General features: G+C 45.6%; 1 protein-coding gene across 3 annotated transcripts in view; it reads left to right on the top strand.

Annotated features, from left to right (window-relative positions):
* ASXL2 (ASXL transcriptional regulator 2) overlaps window positions 1-23,622 on the top strand; it is a 127,409-nt gene that overhangs the window by 91,524 nt on the left and 12,263 nt on the right. For all 3 annotated transcript variants that reach the window (XM_075497579.1, XM_075497580.1, XM_075497581.1), the window contains 5 exons: window positions 2,141-2,256; window positions 9,296-9,422; window positions 17,968-18,108; window positions 19,576-19,739; window positions 23,267-23,363. In XM_075497579.1, the coding sequence (XP_075353694.1) occupies window positions 2,141-2,256; window positions 9,296-9,422; window positions 17,968-18,108; window positions 19,576-19,739; window positions 23,267-23,363 (645 nt within the window). The remainder of the gene's footprint in view (window positions 1-2,140; window positions 2,257-9,295; window positions 9,423-17,967; window positions 18,109-19,575; window positions 19,740-23,266; window positions 23,364-23,622) is intronic.

Here is a 23,622-nt window from a genome sequence, read left to right as displayed (position 1 = left end):
CCAGCACCAGAGTTATGCCAATTCTTTGTCTTTTAAACAATAGCCAAATAATTTTTAGGAGCCTTTTGTTGAAAATCTCTGGAAGTGTGAGTGAACTCTTAGCAACAAACATTCTTTTCTTCCAGTTCTCTTTATCGATGCATTCAAAGAATTCTAACAGGTTTGTGAGATCTGCTTTTCCTCTCCAGGTGCTGGTCAGACCATGACCATCTTCTTATGCTTCTTGAACTGCAATGTCAACCAAATTGAGAGACAAATGCAAGTTTATGAACATTCTTACTGCTCTTTCAAAGTACAGGCACAACCTTTGCTTCCCAGGTCTCGGTATAACATCAGGGGGGTGTTTTGCCTGGCAAGTGGTAGTTCCGCTTGCTGTGCGACTGCACCATCTCCCATCATGTGCATGTGTCATCTGGGTATGGGAGTCCTGTCAGTGACTGTTAAATTACTGGTTTCTTACCGTACCTTTTAATTGTAGTTGGTTTTAATGACATTTCAGAGTCTGATATTACCTCATCTCTATTGTGTATTCCTTCTAAAAAACCTCGCTCTTTTCATTTAATGCCCATGCCACATGTGAGGATTTTACTTTTTACAATATGTTGTTACTAATTCTATGCATTTGAAATGTTGCTTTCTGATGCTTACTGTCACTGCATTATTTTTGGGAGCTTCCCTTCTCTGTAGGTACTGAGCCGGATCACACTGTGGCTGTTGTTAATGAAGAGCTGTTGCCATTATCGCTTAACTCCTTTCTGTTGCAGGAGGATACTAGTTTAGCCTTGTGTTCTAGAACTAATGGCTTCAGGAAGGAATAATTTAAATAGTTTACATGTGACTGTTTATTATCCTTTATGGTAGAGGTTTTGCCTGCCCCAGGCTCAAACATTCTTTTACTCTTCCTTGTGTTTCCTTGATCTTACAGTGGGCATTGTTAGCTGTACAAATTCATGTGCAGATCTATATACAGACCATGAGTTTGGTAACTTCTGTTGTTTTCTCTTTAACTGGCTGCCTCCGTACCCAGTCTCGCAGATCTGCTTTCAGAGTTCATTGCAGGTGCAGCCGTATCTCATTGACGTTCTTGGCTATGCCGACATAGGGTTTGGTTTGTTACGGCCATCGTGCAATGTGTAGGGCATTCCAGTTAATGTCATTTTGCGTTTGTCATTTTTTGTGGTACTATTTCAGTCTCAGCAGCTGAACAGCTCTGACTAGTCCTTGCGTGCTGATCACCTGGCTTTTTGTACAGGGACATGTGGTGGGTTAACCCTGGCTGCTGGCCAGTACAGTATATATTTTCCAAGACAACAGAGGCAAAACCGTGACTATGAGAGACTGGAACCCAACGCTTCCCCTGGCTGGCCATGTATCCATCACCCCACTGCCGCCAGAGCGGAGCCGTTTGAGTATCCTGTGCCCCATAGGTATATTCCAGCTACATGAGCAGCTGTTATTTAATTCCCATCCCGGATTGTTGGTGGTAACAAGACCGTTTAGAAGTCCAAATCACCTGAAACTAGAAGCCTTGCTGTAGGACTCCATGTGGGTAGGACCAGACTTCTTTAAGCGTCTAGGCTCATCCACCAAGAATATGTGTTCATTTACTGGGATATCCTGTATATTCCCATATTTCTTTTTAGAAAGGAGCAAGTGAAGTTCCACTTCTTTGCATGTCGTTTATCTTCCCGTGCTTGCATGGGATTCAGATTTAATTTGATCAGAAACTGCTATCGATTAGGTGTCTGACCACAGGTCATTCCAGATGAAGACAACCATTGCCTGTGCCTGTATTTCCAGTTAGATTTGAACTGGCTAAACCTGGGTGAATCTGAAGCTTTTTCTCAAGCTGCAGTGTTGTTTGATAGCAGCTATTTACAAGATTAATAAAAAGGAGATGGACAAGAGGTGAAAAATCTGAAGCTGGTCACAGGAATTGCTGTTGGCTTTCAGAGGAAAACAGCTGCCTTGGTGGTGGGGAGGAAACAGGAATGATTCTTCATGCAAAAAGTAACATTTGCTAGAGGTGCAATTTTCATGAGCCTCATGAGATGATCTGAAATGGTGAGGACTGGCTAATGTGCTGCAGGCAAATGTATAAAGGTCGGGTTATGTATATATTGTGTTTTTTTTCTTGTAGTGTCATCTAGACTGTCACAGACATCCTCCCCTCAGTCAGGCTGCCCATCACCTTCCATCCAGACAGGCAAAGTCATCTCCTCATCCCAGAAGCACAGCAAGAAGGCACTCAAGCAGGTAAGTACCCTAGGCTGGAACCCAGTTTAGGGATCATTGCAGTAATTTTATTTCTCTGGTAAATCGTCTTTCTCAGTGAAACTGCGCTCTGCAGGGAGGGAACTCAGGACTTCCTGGCTGTCTCATAGTAAACAGGGTTTTGCTAAAACATCCCTCTCTCTTAAAGGCCATTCAAACATTGTGCTATTTAGTTCTTTGCTTTTTTCCTACATAAGCATCTGGAAATTTTTTTATTATTCTTATGAGAGAACAGATACAAGATGTTATTTCTTTTCTCCCAACCTTTTGATGAGTGTGCTTAGCTTTCTACAGTCTGTTTTAGTAAATGGAAGGTCTCTTTGGGAAGAGAATTAAATCCACTGACTTCTTCCCCTAGTTAGGGCCGGTACGTTCCCTTCCAAGGAATTCTGTGGGTGCAGTGTGTATGTGTATATGGAGGGAAGAAGGGGAAGGAGAGCACACTGACTTCACGTTGCACCTCTGCTGGGTGTTACGAGAGAAGGAGGAGGACTGAGTATTTTCCATGCTTGGGGAACGACTGTTGTGTAGATAGTGTTAACTGTGTGCATGCAGGATGGAACGGGTAAGTGTTTGTACTTCAAATGATTTGTTTCTCCTAATGAAAAATGCAAGATGAATTAGTCCCCTGAGTGTCTTATTTGCAGGTGTTTCCCCAACTGCATTGTTTAGTTTTCCACGATCCTTAGAAAGGAAATGCTTTATCAGGGTTAGATTTACTCCTTAGTAAAGTAAAAATCTGTAAGGAGTTATGAATCAAGTTGCAGAGGAGGTGCTAGTCCAGGGATTACGGAAGCTTGTCACAGACAGATGAAATCATGATGTGTTCCAGACAGGATTTACCTTTTCCAGCCCAGCCTGTTTTCCTGACTTCTTCTAGCTGAGAAGCAACACTCAGGATGGCATTCAGCTAACAGAGATGCCTTTCCCAGGGCCTGTGGCCCTGGGAAAAGGATCTGCAGTGAGACAGAAGGATCTACGTAGGGCATATTATTGAGGGGACTATTACAGGGGAAGATAAGGCAACTGGATAAACTGGGGCTTTGTTTCCAGCAAGAGAGGGCTGAGTTGATGTCGTAATGAGATGCCAGCTTTAGGGAATCTTCTCTCTCCTTTCTTTTCCCACTTGGCTGGTTCTCGACAGAAGCCTCGGTGTTACTGTGATGTTGCTTGTTGCTGATAGCTGCAAGAAAGAAGCGAGGTTGTGTTGTCACTTCAGGCAGATTTTCTTCTGAAGTTCAGAGCCAAGCTTCCACTTTCATTTGAATCCTCAGAAAATTGCTTCTCGCTAATTCAGCAAGATATTAATTATACTCTTTGCTTTCCCTTCCTCATCCCTGTTTAAGCCTGGCTGGCAACCATTTCTCTCCAACATCCGCAAAGGCTTTTCTCTTTTAAGAGAATGATCAAACAGACTCAGGGTTTGTTATAAACAGTCCTCTTTCCCCTCTTGTGCTTAGCAGTTCCTCTTCATTTTCTCTGGACTGTAGGTCCCTGTTTCACGGAATCACAGGTTGGAAGGGACCTCTGGGCAAACCCACGCTTCATTTCCAAACCTACAGTTTCCAAACCTACACTCCATCTACTTTTCTCCTCTCCTCCCAGCCTCTGTTCTTACATGCCTAATAATTTTCTACTTTTCATCTCTGAATTCGCCATGCTCCGGCTCCCACCAGCCTTCACCCACCTTTATATTCATTCCCCTCTGTCTCTGCTCTCTCCCTCCTCCACCCCCCAGCTTTCTTATTGTGAGATGTCTGCTTCCCGAGCATCCTTGTTCCAGCGCTGTCGCTGAGTGTACTGAAATACCTCAGAGCCAGTGAGTTCCAAAACTGAGACAGTGTTCTCAGTTTCACTGTTAATCTAATTGGTTTGGGGAAAAGAATTAGAAACCCTGAAAGAGAAATGGGGAACCACATGGAGGCCTTGATGTCTGCATAGCATACCCGTTTGTCCTTAACAGTTCTGCAGCTCTTTGCAGAGCAGAAAGCTGCTTCTGGTGGTCATCATCTTCCATCACAACAGCTCTTCTCCCTGAACTCAACTTTTGTAGCCCAGAGTAGAGCATCAAATTGTAGCATAGTGAGTAACTTGCCTTCCAGAGGCACACAGGAAAAGGTGCTGCCAAAGAACACCATAACCGTTCAGTCGTTCCAGGTTACCTGCCCAAAGTTTGCTCTAGCTTTGCATCAAATTAAGAACGTTCCATGCCCAGTCCTTTGCTTAATTTTAGTTCCAGTGGAATTCTGCCATTTTGACCAAGTATCACATCTTCCACCTCTTCCTAAACACAGTTGCCACTGTGATCAGGTTATAAAAAGTAGATAGAATGAGCAAATACAGATAGCAGGAAGGAGGCAGCAGTGTTATGAGCAGAGTAGTAGGGAAAAATAATATACTGAGGGAAGCAAGAATTAAAGAAAGCTTTCATATTTTTAATTACGTCTGTGACCCAGCTTATTTGCTAGCATCCACCGCAGAAGACAGCTGGCTGGATTCAGCCCTCCTGTCTTAAGCGCTAAGTAATTATATATTACTGGAGGGAAGAGAGAACAGATTTCTAAGTGAGAACTTTTAACCCTGGAACACCACGCTGCTGCTACACTGACAATAAGTATCAGGTCCTCTAAGAAATAAGGGTCAGGATTTATTTCATAAACACATCAGAGTTATCACTGTAAAATACAGCCAAATCATACGGTGTGTACTGGCGTGCCATCACCACACAGTGTAGTAAGTAAGCAGATGGCTGTGTTCCTTACAATCGTTTGGAAAAATCCCGAGTTAGAGATTTGCAATATCTGAATCTAAATTGGCAGAGACACGTCAGTGCTTATCCTGCTGGAAAGATGAAACAATTATGGGGAGAAACCCCCTTTGTTACAGTGAGTGTGTGCTGATACAAAAAACCACCACACTGAGACTCTGAAATTTGTAGTGCAGGTCCAGAAAGATGGGTGGTTTCTCACCCGTCGCTGGAAAATGCAGGTACGACCCTAATTCTTTCCTCTGATCCTCTCCAATCCACTGACCTTCATCTCATCCTTACCTAGCTTGAGCGGCCATCCCAGTACCATCAGAATTCACAGAAGCACCGAAACCCAGACTGGTTGGGGTTGGAAGGAACCTCTGGGGTCCCTCTGTTCCAACCCCTCTGCTCAAGTGGGGTCACCCAGAGCCAGTTGCCCAGGACCACGTCCAGACAGCTTCTGAATATCTCCAAGGAGGGAGACTCCACAACTTCTCTGAGCAACCTGTGCCAGCGCTCGGTCACCCTCATAGTAAAAGTGTATCTTGAATTCAGATGGAATTTCTTATTTTGTGCCTGTTGCCTCTGGTCCTGGCACTGGGCACCACTAGAAGAGCCTGGCTCCTCTTCTTCATTCCGTCCCTGCGGGTATTCATAGACGTGGATTCAACCCCCTGAGCCTGCTCTGCCCCAGGCTGAGCAGTCCCAGCTCCCCCAGCCTTTCCTCATAGCAGAGATGCTCCAGCTCTTCAGCATCTTGGCAGCCCCTTGCTGGCCTCTCTCCAGTCCGTCCCTGTCCCTCTTGGACTGGGGAGCCCAGCACTGGAGCCAGGGGTGGCCTCACCAGTGCTGAGCAGAGGGGAAGGATCCCCTCCCTCGAGCCAGATCTCATCATGGTGTTTTAAGATTAGAAATTACACCCTCTGCTCTGATAAGGTTTATACTGTTGGCTTTCATCTTTATCCATTACACTTTTATCTGTTGTTGCCACATACATGGAATGAATACAGCCAGGAACTGAGTTGGGCTACACCCTACAGAAGCTCTCTGGTCGGTGAATAGTCGCTTTGTCACCTTTTGTGTGAAGAAGGGAGCTGTACAATACAGATTTTTCCCCATTAGGTGCAGCCCGTGGGTTTTTAACATCATTACCAGAGACCGTAGGCAGGTCCAGAGCAAGAAGCGGGTGCTTAGGAGCAGCTCCTGGTCCTGCTGCCGTCACTGTTGTCATCCACAGTGGAGCCGACAGGGAGGAGCGTGCTGCTGACATAAGGTCTTTGTTTAAATGACAATTAAAGGAGGTGCTGATGGTACTGAGTGGCGCCATTTTGAATTATGCTCTTTTTCAACTCTGTAGAATAAAGCGGTGGTTTCCGCCCTCGACGGCGGGGTTTACCTCAGAGCTGCCCTTTGTGCAAACGCACCTGTGCGCTGAGGAACATCTGCCCTCCATTGCGAGCGGCACAGCGCACCCAGCGAGAACAAAGGACAGCTTCAAGGCAAACAAAACGAAAATAACGAGCCGCTGCGCACGGGCACAGAGGGGGTATCCAGGCGGGTCAGGGTTAGAGGAGCGTCGGCGGGCTGGTGCTGGCGCAGGCGTTTGCCGTGTGCCCGGGTCTCTGGAGAGCCCCTCTGCGAGACCCTCCGCTGCCTGCAGAGCCTCCCACAGCCGCGGCGCCTGGAAGCTGCCGCCTGATTGGTGGCTGCGGGGTAGTTAGCGCTTTCCTGATTGGCTGGTTCCTGACAGAGGTGAGTCGGCAGAGCGGGGCCTTGCATGGCTGGAGCTGAGGGGAGCTGGGCCCGGTATAGGGTGTTATGGGGGAGCTGGGCCTGGTATAGGGTGTTATGGGGGAGCTGGGTCCGATATAGGGTGTTATGGGGGAGCAGGGCCCGATATAGGGTGTTATGGGAGAGCAGGGCCTGGTGTAGGGCGTTATGGGAGAGCAGGGCCCGATATAGGGTGTTATGGGAGAGCAGGGCCCGATATAGGGTGTTATGGGAGAGCTGGGCCTGATATAGGGTGTTATGGGAGAGCAGGGCCCAATATAGGGTGTTATGGGGGAGCTGGGTCCGATATAGGGTGTTATGGGAGAGCTGGGCCTGGTATAGGGTGTTATGGGAGAGCAGGGCCTGGTGTAGGGTGTTATGGGAGAGCAGGGCCTGGTATAGGGTGTTATGGGAGAGCTGGGCCTGGTATAGGGTGTTATGGGAGAGCAGGGCCCAATATAGGGTGTTATGGGAGAGGAGGGCCTGATATAGGGTGTTATGGGAGAGCAGGGCCTCATATAGGCTGTTATGGGGGAGCTGGACCTGGTATAGGGTGCTATGGGGGAGCTCTGCCTGGTATAGGGTGTTACGGGGGAGCCGGGCCTCTCGCCTTCCTCCCCTCTGTCCCCCCAGTACTTACAAGGAAGAGCAGACAGAGGCAGGCTCATCACAATATGGTGAAGGAAGTGGGATGGTGAGGAACAACGGGCATAAGTTGAATGGTATAAGGAAAAACAGGACATAAGGAAAAGCTTTTTTCCCTGCGGACAGTCCAGCAGTGGAGCAGGGGCCCAGAGAGGTTGTGCCTTTTCCATCCTTGGCGGCTTTCGAAGATCTGACTGGCCAGAGCCCTGAGCGACCTGGTGGAGGCCAAGCTGGCCCTGCTTGGAGCTGGAGGTTGGACTGGAGACCTCCCGAGGTCCTTTCCCACCAGAGTTATTCTGTGATTATGACGGGGCTCAATATAAATTTAGATTTATTAAAGAAACCCGCAAATGTTTATAACAGAGAACGCAAGTGTGAAGCTGACACGGAATTCAGAGAGGTATCTAATGAGTAATTGTTTCCTCCTCTTCCCACGCATGGCTCAGCCACCGTTGGCGTGGGCACCTCAGGCGCTGCATGGCCGAGAACTGAGGTGACACAATGAACAAAAGCAGAATTGTTTCACCTAAGCCGAGGAGAATGCAGCAATTAAATGGCATACAGAATAGGTGAATATACAAAACCTTACATATTTGAAGTTATTTGCGTAATGGCAGAATGGGATTCACGCAACCCCCTGAACATACCAGTGGTCTTCATAGTCTGGTACTTCCTTGACATTCACTGTTGCCTGCAGTTCTTCTTCAAACCAAAGAAGAATTTGTAAAAGCTTTCTTGAACTTGTTTATGGATTTTTGTTACTCGTATGAATGCCAGGTCTCTCTTTTTATCTTTCTTTCTTTTAAAAGCTTTTGACCTCAATAACAGGAGGTTAATTGTGCATTACAGAGGATACTTCCTCTTACTCATTTTCAATTTTGCTGTGTTTCAATTTGGCTGAATGGTTTTTTAACCTGTGGTAGAAGTGGCTAAATAGGAGCTCTAATAAATTAGAAAATAGGAATCGAACATGCCCATTCATTGTCTGTATCCTTTTGTTGTCAGTCTCCCTCATTTGTGTCTTTACAAACTGAAAGTCAGTCTGTTTTCTATTCTCTTCGTGGCAGAAAGATAGTTGTGATCTCTAGTTAGCAGTCCCACTCATTTGTATGTATGCAGCATAATATTTCCTGTTACTTCCTATTTTGAACTTCCACGGTATACTTGGTCTGTTGTAATTTATTCTGCTGTTATTTGGGTTTGGATTTCATTTTTTGAAAACAGACACTTTGGTTTGGGTAAATGCTGCAGTTGAACCAAAAGCCTTCTTACTTCCTTGTCTTAGTCATTTGTGCCTTTTAGGCTGTGTTATGGTTGCCTTAACAGTCTTTTCTGAAACAAAGGATTTTCTTTTCTTCCCTTTAGTGTTTTAATCTTTGTTACTGTCCTAATTAAAAAAGTCTTACCTAACGGGCAGTGTCTCTGTTGAAGGTTTTTAGTAAGTTGCTACTTGCTTCTCCAGGAGACGGAAATGAATGACATGGTGGTACTTTTACTTTGAAGTTATTTGTATAATTACTTCTTGAACCAACTCCGGATTTGGAATCCTTTCTCTTTGCATTCTCTAGAGATGATTTTTCATGAAACAACACAACTTAAGATGTTCTGCAACCATTAACTTTTTGCTTTAGGTGCACAGGTAGGAAATCTGTCGACTTGCAGTAGTGTATTTAAATAGACAGCGTCAGTGTCCCACGCAAACCGAATGTTTCAGAAGTCGTTTTGAGCTTCTGACGTAGTTAGAACCAGAACCCAGCTATTGGTTGCTGTAAAACAAGCGGTTTGTACTGTGTGCTCGTAATTTCTAAGAATATTTTTGATTTCTCTTTGGTCATGTTCTTGTGTCCTCTTCCCCAGGCCTTGAAACAGCAGCAGCAAAAGCAACAGCAGCAGCAATGCAGAGCAGGCATGCCTGTGTCGTCTAATCAGCACGTCCTTCTGAAGGCCGTCAAGGCAGCCAGTGACTCCACACCTGCAAAATCTGGTACGTGACAGTGACACTCCACGTGTTCTTTTACTGCCCTGTCTCTTTTACTTGCCTCTTGTTGTTCTTAGGGGATGAGAGAAGAAAGTGCTCTTTTCACATGGCGTTCTTTTTGTTTCTGAAATAATCGAGCTTCTATTTTCCTGGCTGTGATTTTACTAGGAACGCATTCAGTTAAGAATAGATCTTGAATAGATCTTATTGTGCCGTTGTCTGGTTAAAAAGCTTCTTTCTGTGATAAATGTCTTCCCCTATAGCTGCCTCTGTGCTGTGGTCAGGTACTTCTCATGGCTAAGCAAATTAGGTGGTGTTTCTCTTAGTATTTCTTTTTTTCCAAAGTGGCTTCTCCTTCTGCAGTGTGGCTTTCATGTCCTGTTCCAAAGATGTACGTTCTGATCTGAAAGATCCCCAAGAGGTTTCCAGCACTTACGCTGCATTAGAAATGAATGAGACCACTGCTCTGCTCTTGTTCATTCAACGATGCGTTAGCTCCCTTACCTGCAGCAGCATTTCAGTAGTTATCATAAATTCTTGGCAGTTCCTTCTAGCTAGTTTTCTCTAAATTCTTTTTGGTGTAACTGATTTCCATTATAAGCTCCAGGTTCTGTAAGCATGACTCAAGTTGTTTTCTTTTAGATGCAAGAAATGCCTCAGTGTTTGTATAGACTGATTTTCATGTCGTACAACTAAATGACTTTGTAGACTAACGCCATCATTATTTTATCAAGCCACAATTTGTAGTGGCCAGTAGTGGCTCTGTACCATCTCCTAGATCACTGAGCACCAATTTGCTTCTGTTCGTTCTTATGGCAGAAATCAGAACAGTGGGCCTCTCAAATCAAACCAAAGACATTTGGCCCGGTGACCTGTGTCCAGCACTGCTGATAGCACATGCATGAAGAAGCGTGTAAAAGCAGGGCAGGCATGTAGTAGTGCTCTCCCAGCATGAAGCGTGGTGTGCTCAGGGACGTGCAAAGCAAGAGGAGATGTCCTTGTATTTCATGGACTCGGTGGGATTTTCTTCAGTGGATTTGCTTAACCTGGGGGGTGGGAACATTGACTTCGGCAATGCCTTGTGGCAAACAACACACTGTAAAAACCGCTCACTTTTGTTTGTTTTGAGCCAGGCTCCTTACACCTTTATTTGATTCATTCTAATTATCAAACAGGCAACAAACAACTGTTGCTTATTCAACAACTTCTTGCCACTCATGACTTCTGTAGACATCTCTTTTTCAGTCTGAAGAGTCCTACTGTGTTTTCTCATTCCTCATATGGAAAGCTATATGCTTTTTGCAACAGAGAATGAAAACTGTACACAGTAGTCAGGGTGCAGATGCGTTCTGAATCTGTGTAGCATCATTTTGGTATTCTATATTTTGTTCATCTTTTCTTAACAATTCCTAGCATTCAGTTTGCCTTTTTTGACCCAGCCAAGAGCAGGCATTTTCCTAGAACTGTTGAGATTCTGAGACTCTTTCCTGAGTTGTCATTTTCTATTTTAGGGCCCAACAGTATGTTTGTAAGGTTAGGGAGGTTCTTTTTGTACGTCACTTCATGTTTCTGTACAGTGAATCATACCTGCTCTTTTATCACTCAGCCATTCATTGTCATTAAGTCCTGCAGCTGTAATGAGGAGCGGGGGTGTTGGGACCTAAGAAATAAACAGAATTCAGGTACACGGGGTTAGTGTATGTGGTATGGAGCAGGGCGAGGCAGGAGCGGGATCAGCAGCGTTGTGTACAAGAGGAAAAGAGGGCTGGCTTTTTGAGGCTGAGATCTCTTCCAAAATGCAACGATCTCCTCCTCTGCTTCACAGTCCTGCTGATTCTGATCCTGCTTCACCATCTTCTGCAGCATGTACCTGTCCCTGTGTGAGCTTCTGAAGTCCCTGCCCTTATACCCCATCTGTTACACTAATTATCATGGGTAAAATGCTGTGCTATCTGTCAAACTCAGACACTTCTATGAGATGGAAATTCCCTCCCCCTCAATAATTATCCTGTTTTTCCATCCTTCACCCTTGATTTACTCGACTGGTCCTGATTCATCTCAGAAAGATGATGATCATGAAAATGTAACTGTTGAGGAAGATGCAGCAAGAAAGCTGACTCTGAAAGACTTCTGTCAGGTGTTCTCTCACAGATGGAGTGGCTGAGACTGGCAGTCATGAAGCTTGCCCAAAAAAAGGGAGAGAAAGCAATCAGATCACAACAAAATTACATCTCTAATCCCAAATCCTAAACTATTTGCAGTCTTCTTAAAAATGACATTTTGGTAAAGCCTGATAACATGGGTAATACCAAACCGTTACCTTACAGAAAGGAGTGCCTTCATTGTTCTTATAGCATCTATTAACCTGATTCCAGTCCCAAAACTCCTTCCCCTTCCAAACAGGCAGGCCTTCAGCCAACAAGCCTGTGCTTAGACCAAGAAACAACTGCATGTGGAGAGAGAAGCTGCATCTCTGCTACTGAGTTAATCATTGCCAAAGTACTGGGCACAAGAACTGGAACTCAGTCAATCCATTCTGCTAAATTCCCTGACGTAGCTTTGGCTCAGGACGAACTAGCAGTCTCCTAGGCAATCCTTGGCACGGCTTGGTGTTCAGCACAGGCCAAACATCATTCCCTGCAGGGAATCTGAACGTGTCCACCCTGCTTGGGGGAGACAGAAAGCTTAAGGATGTGAACACGGCCAGTTTGTGCCAGTTGTTCTTAGGGCCAGGGCAATGCCGAACGTCACCGTTCTGTTTACTGGTGTAGAAGTAGCCAGAGAGGATTACACAACAGCAATAAGGCAATATTAGCATGAAAAACATTTTGCTCTTGGATATTCTTGGTGTAATTACGTGACTCTTTAGCTGAAATTCAGTGGTCAGGTTAAGAAATTTCATAGAGCCATCAGAAACTAGGCTGAGGAGTACACTTGAGAGCTCATCTAGTCCACATCCTTTCCTCAGAGCGGGAGCTATGATGCGTCCTGACAGATATTTTCTTCAGTCTGTTCTGAGAGATGCCATTCATGCAAAGACTAAAAACTCCCAGCAAGTCTTGCCCTTCCTGTTTTGTTAACTTTATCATTAAAATACTTTTCTTAGCCTCTAATCAGAATGTTTTCTTGCTTCCTTGGGTTTAAACCCAAGATTTCCTGTCCTATCCACCATGGGCACACGGTGCAGGTTATTTGATTTCTTCTCCCTACCATCCTTTACATAATTGGAGATGTTTCCTCATCTCATGCTGATTTTCTTTAGTATAAAATAGGTTAGCAAATGTGACACGGATCTACAAGAAGGGTCAGAAGGAGGATCCGGGGAACTGCAGACCTGTCAGCCTGACCTCGGTGCCGGGGAAGGTTATGGAGCAGATCATCTTGAGTGCCATCACGTGGCATGTACAGGACAACCAGGTGATCAGGCCCAGTCAGCATGGGTTTAGGAAAGGCAGGTCCTGCTTGACCAACCTGATCTCCTTCTATGACAAGGCGACCCACCTAATGGATGAGGGCAAGGCTGTGGATGTTGTCTATCTAGACTCCAGTAAAGCCTTTGACACGGTTTCCCACAGCATTCTCCTGGAGAAACTGGCTGCTCATGGCTTGGACGGGTGTACTCTTCGCTGGGTAAAGAACTGGCTGGATGGCCGGGCCCAAAGAGTGGTGGGGAATGGAGTTTACTCCAGTTGGTGGCCGGTCACAAGCGGTGTCCCCAGGGCTCTGTGTTGGGGCCAGTTCTGTTTAATGTCTTTATCAATGATCTGGACGAAGGGATCGAGTGCACCCTCAGTCAGTTTGCAGACCACACCAAGTTGGGTGGGAGTGTTGATCTCTTGAGGGTAGGAAGGCTCTGCAGAGGGACCTGGACAGGCTGGGTCGATGGGCCGAGGTCACTTGTATGAGGTTCAACAAGGCCAAGTGCCAGGTCCTGCACTTGGGTCACAGCAACCCCATGCAACGCTGCAGGCTTGGGGAAGAGTGGCTGGAAAGCTGCCTGGTGGAAAAGGACCTGGGGGTGTTGGTCGACAGCCGCCTGAATATGAGCCAGCAGTGTGCCCAGGTGGCCAAGAAGGCCAACAGCATCCTGGCTTGTGTCAGAAATAGCGTGGCCAGCAGGACTAGGGCAGTGATCGTGCCCCTGTACCCGGCACTGGTGAGGCCGCACCTCAAATGCTGTGTTCAGTGTTGGGCCCCTCACTCCCAGAGAGACATGGAGGGGCTGGAGCGTGTCCAGAGAAGGGCAACGGAGCTGGGGAAGGGTCTGGGGCACAAGGCTGATGGGGAGCGGCTGAGGGACCTGGGGTTGTTGAGCCTGGAGAAGAGGAGGCTGAGGGGAGACCTCATCGCTCTCTACAGCTGCCTGAAAGGAGGGTGTAGAGAGGTGGGGTCGGTCTCTTCTCCCAGGTAACAAGTGACAGGACGAGAGGAAATGGCCTCAAGTTGCGCCAGGGGAGGTTTAGACTGGATATTGGGAAATTTTACTTCACTGAAAGGGTTGTCCAGCACTGGAACAGGCTGCCCAGGGAAGTGGTGGAGTCCCCATCCCTGGGGGTATTTAAAAGCCGTGTAGATGTGGTGCTCAGGGACATGGTGTAGTGGTGGGCTGGGCAGTGCTGGGTTAACGGTTGGACTTGTTGATCTTAAAGGTCTTTTCCAACCTAAACGCTTCTATGATTCTATAAAATTCTGTCTGTGTTTTAGTGTGTTTGTTTATTCTCTCTTTCCAAATAGCTCTAAACAAATCCAAACCAAAACTAGACCAATCTGTCCTGGCTTGCTGGTTATATGCTGCTGGAATGTTTCTTGTAACATCTGTTCAGACATATGCAAGGTTGCGGCTATGCGCCATATAGCCAGTTGAAAGGAACAGGCATATTTATCAGCTGTACTTCATGCATCATTTAAGAGCAGAGTAAGTATTTAACAGTTGATGAGGTTGCCTGTTGTTCCCAGGCAGCTTTGTAGTTCAGACCCTTTCAAAAAGGTTAAGGGGGAAAAGGTCAATATCATCTTGCTTGTTTGAAATTCAGTCCTAAGCTGTGCTTGTGCCCTTTACACCTAGGCTGGTGTGGTCTGAGAAGGAAGCCAGAATTAATCCAGTAGAAAATTACGCATTTCCCATGACAGTATTAAGAAAATGCAGTGCCAGGTGTATGAAATCTTTAGCATAAAATGATAGTTTAAAAGCCTTTTGCAATTTCTCTGCTAACTAGGGTTAAACCTGAGTGGTTCGTTAGCACAACAGGCAGATATCGTTCCTGGAGGACCCCATCTCCTGAGCTCCCGGCCCCAGGAGGAATTGCACCTTCACTTAGGGAAGTAGGAACAGGGGAGACCTAAGAGGGGCTGAAACAGGTAGAGTGTTTTGTAAGAACGTTAGCTAACATGGAGTAATTATTAAAATAGACCAGTGGAGTAAGTAATCCAAATTCGTGTTACTGAGGGTACTTAAAGTATTGTTTGGTGTCTTTATGTTTTGTGATTCTAATGAGGCACTTGCCTTTCCTGGGGATAGCCAGGATCCTGCTGCTGGAGGCCTGCTGTCTGGCCCTTCCCGGGCACTTCCATGGCCCTTCCCATGTCAGGCCTCTGGGGCAGGAGGTCACGGCATATCAATTTCTCTCCTTATTTTGGTTTCACACTTCCCAAACTATTGCTGCATCCGCTTTAATCATGGGTGAACTATTTTCTTCCAGCATCTCTATTTAATTTTTGTTACTGTTTTTTTCTCTCTGACTTCCCCATATTTTCCTGCTACATTGCGGTTGCAAGCTATCATATGTTCTGCATGTCAATTTATCCAGCCTTTCTAGCGCTACGCTGGAAATATGTGAGAATCATAGGACCATTCATGTTGGTAGGGACCTCAGGAGGCCTGTAGCCCAACCTCCAGCTCCAAGCAGGGCCAGCTTGGCCTCCACCAGGTTGCTCAGGGCTCTGGCCAGTCAGATCTTTGAAAGCCTCCAAGGATGGAGCAGGCACAACCTCTCTGGGGCCCTGCTTCACTGCTGGACCGTCCGCAGGGGGGTAAAATTTTTCCTTATGTCCTGGCTGACTCTTGCCTGTTTTTTCTTGTCCTTCTGCCTTGCAGCACTGTGACAAGCCTGGCTCCTTCTTCCTTCTGGCCCCCCGCTAGGAACAGAGTGGTGACTACCAGGTGTCCCTCAACTTTTTTTCTTCTCCAGCCTGAACAAGCCCCGGTCCCTCAGCCTCTCCTCACAGGGCCATCGGTGCAGTCCCCTGAGCATCCTGGTGGCCCTCAGCTGAGCTTGCTCTTGGTTTTTATGTCTTCATTGTATTAGAGGCGCTGGAACAGGACACAGAATCGAGGTGTGGTCTAACAAGCGCTTAGCCAAGGGGGATAATCACTTCCCTTGATCTGTTGGCTGTGGTGCTACAGCCTGGGATGCCCTTGGCCTTTGGTGCCAGGGCTCCAGTTCGGGTTGTGTCTGCCAGGACCCCCACGTCCCTTCCAGCAGCACCGTCCCCAGCCTGTATCGCTGCCAGGGGCTCTGCCTGCCCGGGGCAGGACTTTGCATTTGTCCTTGTAAGGTCCCTGCTGGCCTGTTCCTCCAGCCTGGCTTGGTCCCGCTGGTGGCAACTCTGCCCTCGAGTGACTGGGCCTCACAAATTTGGCGTTACCTGCAAACTTCAGCAAGTGCTCCATTGCCTCCCCCAAATGAAAATGTGAATCAAGACTGGTGCCCTGAGGCACTTACTCGTTACCAGCCTCCAGGCAGAGTATGGAGCACAACTCTCCAAGCCTGGCCACCTCACCCGCTGCTTACCCATCTGGTTGTCCACCCATCCGGACCCTAATGTCCCAGCTTGCATACGGTACTGTGGGACACAATGTCAAATGCCTTGCTAAAGTCAAGGTAAATGGCATCCACCTCTCTTCCCTCATCCACAAATCCAGTAATTGGATCAGAGAAGGCAATCAGGCATGATTTACCCATGGTAAGTCCATGCTGACTGCTTCCAGTCATCATTATCTCCTTTGTGTGACCAGAAATGTGCTCCAAGAGGGGTCACTCCATGATTTTCCCCAGGAGAAAAGTGAGGCTGACCAGGCTGTGTTTTCTCAGGTTGTCTATTTGGCCCTTTTTGAAGGTGGGTGCAGCATTTGCCTTTCTTAGTTGTGGGGAATCTCCCGTGATCTTCATTTCTTTTCAAAGATGGTAGAGAGAGGCCTTATAAGGGACAGAAAGCAGTTAAGGATCGAACTCATTTCATGTGTGGTCTCAGGAAAGCTGTATTCCTCAGCTTTTGCTGTGGCCTTACTCGACTGATTTAGGGTAGGAACAGTGTGTGTTTATGCAGCCCCCAGTTAGACTGAACATTGATTACTGTAAAAGCCTTTGAACGTTACTGCAATGTGAGTGGCGCTTGTATGTTTTTCATCAGCATCCATGGAGTCCTTTTTTCCCCTCTTACCCATGTGATAGTCCATAGAAATAGCTCACAGCCGGGACAGTGGGATATATTGAGATGGAGAAGTAAAGTAAGCATACAAGTGGAGAGAGAACAATATTCTGATAGAAAGCAACACACTGATTCCACAATTTCAGGGATGTATTTAATCAGAACTGGAACAGCTAGTGTAAGGAGGAGAAGGAAGGGGAAAGGAGCCAGGCAGAGAGGAGAGTAAGAGAGGCAGATGGGGGACAAAGTTGGCACAGACTGAGTGAAGGAATTGGTTAGTGCAAGTCATTAATCAGAGCCAGCATTCGTTTAGTTTGTGACTTAATCACGTGTATGGTGGAGTTTCTCTTCCGAGGTGTGGGACTTCAGTACCTTTCATACTTGAGTGAGTACCTGTTATTGCACATAAACCTAAAGAGAGCAGAGGGAAGACCGGCTCTTGTTCTTAATTCATCTCACTTAAGAAGAGGAGGGAAAGGGAGGCAGGGAGAATCTAGGGAAGGAGCTCTTCCCACCGGCAGAAAAAATACTGCTATGCAAAAGAGAATGTGGGTGGCAGTGATTTGTAAGGAGAAATCATAGTGGTGAAATCTGTCTAGTTTGGCTAAGTAGTGACTTTGGAGGAGGACGCGAAAATATCTCTTGAGTATTTGAAAGAGGAGGAGGAATTACTGAGGGTGGTCTAAAAGAACAAAAGCTACAATAGTAGGTTAAAATTTAGAAAGTACACAGAAAGTATGAAGATATTTTTCCTGACAGTGAACTCTAACAGAAACTAAAGCTGCCTCTGAAAGGAAGTTTTAACAAGGTCATTACTGGATTGGATACAGACGGGAAATAAGATGGGATTAACTGGGAAAGAGACTCAAACCGTAAATGAAACGGCTGTCTGTCCCTTTAGTTTGTGACAGTCTGGTAGCTACAAAGGGGTCTTCTACTTTCAGCCTGTTGGGAAGCAAGTGCTATGAGAATAAAGGAATAGAAGTATCCTAGAGGTGCTTGTTCCAGAGCTGCTGGGATTAGGGTATGCACGTTAAAGAATCTTTCTTTCAGTCCAAACAGATGTCTCGTGTAATATTTCTTTGTACATCCCTGTGTTTAAATGTTTCAATTTCCTGTGCAGCTTGGGAAGGAAAGCAGTCAGATGGACAGTCAAGCAGCCCTCAGAACTCCACCTCCAGTTCTTCTCCCTCTGTTAAGCTTGATAACTCCTTGCCAGGGTTGGGGAAGAAACCATTCCAGAGATCTGACAGACTCCATGCAAGTAAGATATTTATTTTTCTGCTTACAGAGATTTGGTTGCTCTGATGACAGAACAAAAGCCTAAATAGCAAAACTGAGTAAAATGTGTAATTCATTCCATTGCTAAAGTGAAATTAATTCCATTGCTAAAGTGACTTCTGGACAACTCTGGAAGGTACTGCTAGTATGCTGTGTGAATTGGGATAAATAATTACATACGCAAATAAGCCTCTTCTCATTTCTTATCATCAGGGGTTTCTACCTGTGAATTTGCAGCTTGCTGTTTGAGAAGCGAAAAGGGACGTGCATTATTTAGCAGGCTTTTTAATGTACTTAAGACACTTCGATAACATCAAAAAGAAAAAAGAAATTCCTTCCCAGCTCTTTATACCTCAGGCCCCACTGTTACTTGGCTTCCTTCCCATTCACTGAGGTTAGGTCTTTCTCAGCCCTCCTGACCTTTTGTGGTTTCTTTTACATATACCAATGATGGACTTGACCTCGGTGAACTTAAGGATATGGGGAGGTCTCTATCTATGCTAATTGTCCTAGATTTCCTTTATCACTGGTGAAGATAGGCACTTCTCAGGGCATGTTTCATTTGTCCCCTGTAATTAGGAAATTCTGCAACGTAGGTAGATATAAACCTGCAGAGCCATTTTCTGAATGACTTCTAATAGAGCAAGCTTCCCCTAATGACACAAGCCTCCATGGCATGCATTTTGTTAGGTACTGTTACCTTAAAAATAATTACTGTCATGCCTGAAGTCGGGGGAGCAGGGTCTGTCTTAATGTTACCCATTTTGCTAATAATGCACTTCTAATCTAAGCTTCAAAACACATGGTGTTTTGCCAGTAATAGCCAGTGGATGAATCCAAAGGAAATGGAGTACACGGTACAAATGCTTTCTTCGTTATTCTTCTCTGAATTTGCAGCACACACATGAAGCTGGCTGTAGCATAAGGATTAATGCTGGACTTGCTGGCTTTCAAACACAGAAAAGGAAAGAGAATAGTTACTCATTCTTACGGCTTTGCCTAGTGTTGTGGTTTCTACGCAAGCACAATGAGCTGATGAAATTCTGAAGTGGTTTTGCTGGAACAAAGCAGGAAAGTCCAAGAAGAAATGCTGAGAAACAAACTGACCTTAGCTAGAGGCTTAAAATAGAAAATTGATGTGGCTAAAAGCAGTTCTAGAAACCCTCCTGAAAAAGACTCCTTGCCGGTCCCCAGATAGCCAGGATTCCTACAAGTCAGGTGAACTGACGCAGGCTACGATATATTGGGTATGGAAATTTTCTGTGCTGGAAAGGACCTCCCACACTTTGTTTTTAACTGTATGTGCAAAGGTAAAACGTGTATTTCAAGTCAAGGTTTGAAATGGATTACTAAGACGGCATTTTGAAAAGCTCAGGTACAGTGAACTCCAAAGGAGCCTTTAATCCTCTCTTAGGTAGGATGTTACTTACGTCTTTGTGGTTCATCGCAGGGCAGCTGAAGAGAACGAAGTGTGCCGAAATTGATGTGGAAACTCCCGACTCCATCCTTGTGAACACAAACCTGCGGGCGCTGATCAACAAGCATACATTCTCTGTTCTGCCTACAGAATGCCAGCAGCGCCTGCTGCTGCTGCTGCCGGAGGTGGACAGGCAGGTATGTCGTGGTTTCTGTTGTGGAGAGAAGCTAGCTTCTTAGGTGTCAGTAGGGAGCATCTCCAGAAGTAATTCAGACTAGACATCCAAATACCGTGTTTCTGTCTAACGAGGTAGACTTTTTCTTCTGTGCACAGTGAAAAAAAATTGGAAAATTCTTCAGTGATTCATTTGGGTATTTGTTGCTACCAGAAAAAAAGAATTCAGGTTTGATAAACCAGTGGCTTAATTTTGTTTAATCAACTCCATGTTCCCATCTACAGCGAGAGCAATGTTTCTGTTACGTTGGACTTGAAGAGGGCCAGGGGTGATGGGAATGCAGCAGTTTCAGCATCTTTGTCTCGCCAGTCCTCTCCCAGGCTCTTCAATGCAGGATTAACCCTGCAGCCTTTTGGACTAGTGCCTTCCCACAGAATACCCAAACAGATGCTGCCATTTAGTTCCAGCCTCCTCTGTTTCTCATGACCTTGTGTCACTGCTGTCAAATTCTGAATTTGGTAAAGTGAAAACTGAATGAGTTTTCTATTGCATATTCACACTGTCCAGATTGCAGAGTAGGCCTGACCTCCTCCCGGAGCTTGTGTCCTGACCCGAAACACACATTAGATTAAAGATACCAAGCATGCAGTGTGAGTCAGCCTTGAAGGCAGTTTATTTTTGTGGATTGTCTGTCTAAGATCTCTTTGTGTGTGAAGAGAGGAATTTGGAAAAGCAGAGAAGTACTTGGTGGGGAGGAATGGGTTCATTTGCTCACTGAGCTCTTCACTGAACAGTTGGTGATAACTGGAACAATTAACATGAGTGATAAGGGGGTAAGAGCTCAGCCTTCAGTACTGAAAGAACAGCTAAGAGAATCTTTGGCTAAGACAGTTATTTCAGCTCAGCTGGATCTGATGAATCTCATCGGAAGGGGTATGTAAAAGAACTGCCTGAAGCAATCTCAACGTTACAGCCGTTTTCTTCAGCAGCTTGTGGAAGGCAGGGATGATACTAAGAGACAAGAAAAGGGCAAATGTTGCACTTGCGTGTAAAAGGGGGGAAAAACAATGAGTTGAGGAAGTGAAGTTCAATCTGTTTATGCTCAATACCAGAAAAGCTGTAGATAGAACAAGGACACTTCCTTCCTTTACCTTACTCATATGTTATGTTTGTCTTCAGCATTCCTACCCCAACTGGCTGGGAGCTTCAGAGCAAAGTGGGATTCTGCGCTATGCTTCCACTTCAGTTGTGGGGTGTTGATTCAGATGCCTTAACATATGTGCCTAGAGCCATTTTAAATGTTCTTTAGATATCAAAGCTGGCTTCAAGATGCCACTCCAGATGGAAATCTTCTGTATGTCCTGTCTCAGATCTGCAAGTCCCTTGAAGATACTTTTCTGTGTGGTGTTCAGATTAGTACTAGATGTGTGTGTGTACGCACCTCAGTCACCTCCCAGGAGTCTACGTCTCAGCTAGTTACTCTGGGCTCCTTTTATAGAAAGTGGAAATCAGTTTCCACAATCGAGCCTGTGACCCAACACAGGTGTCTGCTTCAGGGCGAGATGAACCGAGTCCCTCCCTCCATACACTCTGTTGTCTCGATCACTAGAAACTGTGAAGGGACACCAGCTTAGCCGTAGACGCTTACAGCACAGACATCCATGTTTCGTGAAGTTCTATCCGTCTCCACAGCTGTGCTGCTCTTGGGTTCTCACAGAATGTTCGTGATGCGGATGGGTCTGGCAGCTGCACTGTGCTCTGCTTTACAGAGGGTGCTTTGCTGAACAGATAGTGTTCGTTGGAGTTAGGAGGAGTTCTCACATTTTATGTTGTCTCATAAATTCTAATCTTCAATCAGCATTCGTCAGGGACTTGTTAGTCCGAGGCTGATCCAACAAATATTTGAAGGAATTGTTTTATAAGTCCTGTGGCCTTTGTAATAATTAGGTATGTGTCAAAATATGATGTGAGGGAGTTTGCAGCTGGAGTTTACTGGCAAGAACCTCACAGCAGATGGTAAGACACTTCTGTCCTGACTTTTAAGTTTAATTGTCCTTAAATTGAATTAGAATTTGACTGAGAACAAATTTTGACTAACTAAATAATATTGCTTGGCTCCTGAGAGGACAAATTTTACGTTTCACTGTAGTAAATGTCCTAGAGCAGCCCACCACATCAAGTGGTGATGCGTGCTTTAAGTATGCCAGACTTTGCTGCAGTAAACAGGAGGAGAGGTGAAGGCGTTGGACATGCCAGTTGTGAAAGGTCACATATCTGTTGTGTTTTGCTCGGCAGTGACTCAGTCTGAGCTATTACAGCTGGTGCTTCTGTCAAAGAGAAAGTGGGCACTTTGAGGCACGACCCCGTCAGCCCTGCGGTAGTTGTCTGTCCTCCAACACAAGGAACAGGCAACACCGTGAGTGCAGTAGAGCATAGTCTTGTGAATTCCGCTCCCTGTAGTCAATCAGTAGAGATTTGGACTAGAAAATAAATTTCTGCTTTTGTAATCCCTGTAACGGCTGCTCCTAACTTAAAACTTAAAAATCTCTAACTAAAGCTTACCTACAAAACCTTCTATTTGGTCACTTCCATCATTTTAATTCCTGCACCACAAATGCTGCCTCAGGAAAAGCAGTGTTTCTCTTCATCAAATCCTGCACTGTTGAACATTTGCTGTGCAGATCTCCCAGTGTAATCAGATGTAGCCTACATTTGGACAGCTGGATTTTGCTCGTTTGTTCTGATTTATTATTTACGCAAGAAATGGAAGCACATCAGTTTTGCCCACTGCAAGTTTTTGCGACTTACTGAATGATAAGTGTATCTTTGCGTTTCTGGTAGAGAAATTCCACATTTACTTCTGTGGGATAAAGAGCAAAAGCAAACCTCATATATGTTTTATTACCCTGGTTATAATTTCCCACTATGTTCCAGTCTTAGCCTCACGCTTTCTCCTTTATGTCCTACTCTATAGCATGACTGCCCTATTTGGTTAACCATATTTCAAAGACGGAATGGGTTTTGAGCTTCATTTGTCCCTGTTTTTCCTGAAGCATCCATGGTTGTGATTATATACATTTCAAACTTACTGTTTTACGACACCTTTTATGTCCTTGCTTTTCCTTCATGCACTTCTTTCTGTTCACCAGAAGACAGCAGAGCTGTTGCTTTGGATGGTAGTCCAGGTGATATCTTGTATTCATTTTGCAGGGCAAAAGGCATCTGAAGAAGCTTTTCAGAGGCTATGCTGTTCTGTTTCCTTGTGCCTCTCCTTGCCACCTGTACCATCTGCTGCTCGCGTATGTTTGTGCAGCAGCAGGACTGTAGAGGACTGGGCTAAAGCAAGGATGAGGAAAATTTACCTCAGCCTCCTAGCTCCTCCACAGCCTTAAGAAGGCTGTTTCTTTTCTTCTGAGTGAGTTAAAGGCAGATTCCAGAGAGATTTGTGGCAATGTTGGGCCTCTTGCTCTGTTTTCAGATCCCATGTGACAACATGTGACATTTGTCTTTCCAGCTAGTTAATACTATTTGCTTTGTCGTGTATTCCAGGTTGGGGCGGATGGTCTGATGAAGCTGAGTGGCTCTGCGCTCAACAACGAGTTCTTCACTTCAGCTGCCCAAGGCTGGAAGGAGAGGTTGTCAGAAGGTAAAACTTCCCCAGACAACAAAGCAAAACGCTAGAAGGCTTTCAGCTAGCGAATGTTTTGGGGAATGTGTAAAAGATATTTTATGGAGGAGTTGAACCACTGGAGTGACTTACTAGGTGAAGACAGCTGTAGTGAATACAGCCCGTGAGAGCAACTGCAAGCCTAGAACTATGTAATCTCAAGGCCAGAGAGGGGGCTGCAGTAAGGAGTTCTCTTTTGAACATGTGGAAAAATGAGCAAGTCTCTGGAAGAGATGAG

The sequence above is a fragment of the Mycteria americana genome, chromosome 3 (assembly GCF_035582795.1).
Source record: "Mycteria americana isolate JAX WOST 10 ecotype Jacksonville Zoo and Gardens chromosome 3, USCA_MyAme_1.0, whole genome shotgun sequence".
Taxonomy (NCBI): domain Eukaryota; kingdom Metazoa; phylum Chordata; class Aves; order Ciconiiformes; family Ciconiidae; genus Mycteria; species Mycteria americana.
The sequence above is the reverse complement of the archived record's forward strand: the minus strand, read 5'-3'. Positions and strand labels throughout refer to the sequence as shown.